General features: G+C 34.8%; 1 protein-coding gene across 3 annotated transcripts in view; it reads right to left on the bottom strand.

Annotated features, from left to right (window-relative positions):
- The window catches only part of Eps15 (epidermal growth factor receptor pathway substrate 15), a 101890-nt gene that overhangs the window by 65905 nt on the left and 32689 nt on the right, over positions 1-3296 (bottom strand). For all 3 annotated transcript variants that reach the window (XM_013348541.2, XM_013348542.2, XM_005353574.2), the window contains exons 6-7: positions 1799-1864; positions 1153-1278 (exon numbers count right to left, since the gene is read on the bottom strand). In XM_013348541.2, the coding sequence (XP_013203995.1) occupies positions 1153-1278; positions 1799-1864 (192 nt within the window). The remainder of the gene's footprint in view (positions 1-1152; positions 1279-1798; positions 1865-3296) is intronic.

Below are 3296 nucleotides of genomic sequence, written 5' to 3'. Positions count from 1 at the left end.
AAAAAAAATTTAGGAAAAAAGATCTATATAGGAGCAGGAAATTCAACTTAGAATCTATGGTTTCATCAGATAAGATACTGAAGAACAATGGAGAAAAAGAGCTAAGAATAAAGGTATGGAACTAAGGATAAACACATACTAATTAAATAAAGAAAAAATAATTTCTGAAGATACCAAAATAAAGCTGAAAAGGCCATGGAGATGATAGTGATGGTGGCTGTATGGAAATGTCACTGTACTCAACATTACTGAACTGTATATTAACATGTGAACTACGTGGGCAGGGGAGGTAACTCAGTTAATAATAAAGTACTTTCCATGCAAGCATGAGGGCCTTAGTTCAAATTCCAGACCCACATAAAAAGGTTGCTGTGAGAGCTGGAGGAATGGCTCTGCAATTAAATGCATTTGTTGCTCTTGCAGAGCACCCAAGTTCAGTTCCCAGCACCCACACAGAGGCTTCACAGCCATCTATAATGCCAGTTCCAGGGGATCCAATGGCCTCTTCTGACTCTTATGAGCACAAGGTACACACATGGTGCACATACATACATTGAGGCAAAACATTCAAGAACATAAAATAAATATTAAAAAAAAAAACAAACCCCGTGTCTAGGTGTTAGATTGCAACCCCCAGGCCTGGAGCTCCAGGATAAGGAAAGAACATGTCTCAAAAACAAAACAAAACAAAAACTAAGGTAAGAAAACACAACAGTTCTTGAAGAGGAACACCTGAGGCTCCCACGTGTATACACATGTGCAAGCACACACAGAAAATCCGTCAACTAGATCATTCAAGTATACATATGTAACTAATACCAACTATTCATATTGTACAGGGAAAACTAAAACCAGAAATGTGACAATAATATACATGTTAAAAATATAGAAAATCCTGTATTAACACAACTTTTAAAAGACCTGTATATCTTTTATTGTATTATTGTTAATATTGTTATTAGTTATTAGTGCTCTTGTTATGTGTAAAATTAAAACATACAATAACTGCATCTAGCACAATACTACGATTCCAGCACTCGTGAGGCTCAGGCAAGAGGTCCGCGAGCTCCAGACCAGCCAGCCTGAGCTGCACATTAAGACTATCTCAAAACAAACAAACAAACAAATTACATTTAAAGTTTGCTATCTTACTCTTCCAAGGATTTCCACAGGTAACTTAGAGTTGAGCAATACTGGTTTCACTTTATCACCAGACAAAAATCCATCCACTGGGCTTAAACTATCAAAAATTACATCATATTTGGCTTTGTCTTCAGACTACAATATGAAAAAAAAAAGATGACAAGTTAAACAATCATGAAAAGGTTTTAATTGCATATATAAAAATGAAATATTCAAATAACAAACAGGCTTTTAAGAAAACATTTTAAAAAACCATTTTTATCAAAATGTATTAAATAATTTCAAAGTGTCTCTATTAAGGACTAGTTGGAAGACCATTTTGCTTTTCTACTGTCAGGTTAGACTCACACAATTTCAGACAGAATGCTGTGAGGAGCACTTGGTCCACTCAACCAGACCTACAGCAAGGAAGTACCTTTCTCAGAAGACATTGGCAGTGACATTCCATCTTTCAATACAAAGAAATAAAATGTTTTTAAAAATTGTCACAAAATGGCTAACAGAGCTAAGATACTACTCAACATTTTCCATCTCAGTGTTTTCCCTACACTTTTGAACATGTATATGAAAAGTCCAATGCAGAACAATATATTTTGAGGACAGGGAGGAAAGCATTTGAAGTAGGAAGAAAAAGAGATGCAAGAAACTTATTTACCTTTACAGCCCAAGGGAGCTCAGCTGCTGAAGTCCCACTGGTCAGCAAAGGACTACTGGAGTCATGCTAGGAAATAGAACAATGAACTGTTCAAGTCCTCATACCAGGAACCAATGAAGAAAATGTGTTTTTCCATTCAAATGCATTTGTGCAAAATGTTGGGTATCAACACTTCTTTACTTTAATTAGATTTTCATCTATTGTCTACTGAAATAAAACCTTTTCCCCAATATTAATTAAGGAAAGTAGACCTAAAAAATAAACTTATTAGCACATTACCTAATGGCAGCACATTCAAGTTATTATTTTATCTGGCTCCAGAGACATGTAAATACATTTGAAAAATCTCAGTATTATACCTAGGCAACAAATACTTATGACAACCCTTGTAAGTCACATCTAAACAGAGAAATACAGACATTCTCAAACTGAAGCTAATTTTTTAACTTTATTATTTTATTTTATGTGTGGGTATTTTGCCTGAACTTATTATGTCTGTGTACCATGTACATGCCTGGTGCCCATGCAGACCAGAAGAGTGTGTTGGATTCCGTAACTTGGGTTACAGACAGTTGTAAAGCTACCATGTGGGTACCGGGGAAGCATAAACGTTAGGTGCTTTTCTTCCAATCTACCTTGTTTTATACCTACTTTATGATCTGAAAATATAAAATGCACAATTATTCCACAGTATTATGTACCAACAAATATTAAGTTTTAAAGAAGAGGGGTTGGGGATACCTCAGTGATAAAACACTTGTCCAGGAAGAGCAAGGCCCTGGGTTTAGTTCCAGCAGCACCAAAATTAAATTTGAAATTAAAACAACAGCCATTAAATTTCTGAAAAAGTTGGGGGTGAGGTTGATAAGCTGTATAGTATATAAAGACATTTCCCAAACAATGATAATCAAAACACTGCAAAATTGTCACACAGATAAACAAATCAATGAATAAGAACAGGAAAATACAGAAAGACATCAAAATGTATATGGGAATTTAGATCATCGCGGATATGGCATTTGAAATTGGTATAAAAAAGAATAATTATTCAATACACTGTATTCTATATTGTAGCTATCATGATAGAATAAATTTGAATCCACACTCAAATTTCCAAAATAACAAATATACAAAAAGAAAAAAATAAGTTTTAGCTTTGCAATTTGTTTACATAAAACAATTTCATCATGGAGGTAAAAACATAATTCAGTAAAAGATAAATAACAAATTGAAAGAGTGTATTTGCAAATGATATGGATGAAGATTTAACTTGCTAATTTTTAAAGAAACTCTAGAATTCAGTAAGAAAAAGAATAATCACTCAAGAAAAAGAGTCGCAATCTAGAATTAGACATTCCCATAGCAGAATAAAAACCATTCAGTGCCTTAAAAACTAATCAATCTGCCGGGCGGTGGTGGCGCACGCCTTTAATCCCAGCACTCGGGAGGCAGAGGCAGGCGGATCTCTGTGAGTTCGAGGCCAGCCTGGTCTACCAAG

Source organism: Microtus ochrogaster, chromosome 10 (assembly GCF_000317375.1).
Source record: "Microtus ochrogaster isolate Prairie Vole_2 chromosome 10, MicOch1.0, whole genome shotgun sequence".
Lineage (NCBI taxonomy): Eukaryota > Metazoa > Chordata > Mammalia > Rodentia > Cricetidae > Microtus > Microtus ochrogaster.
Note: the sequence above shows the minus strand (reverse complement) of the source record. Positions and strands in the feature narration are given on the sequence as shown.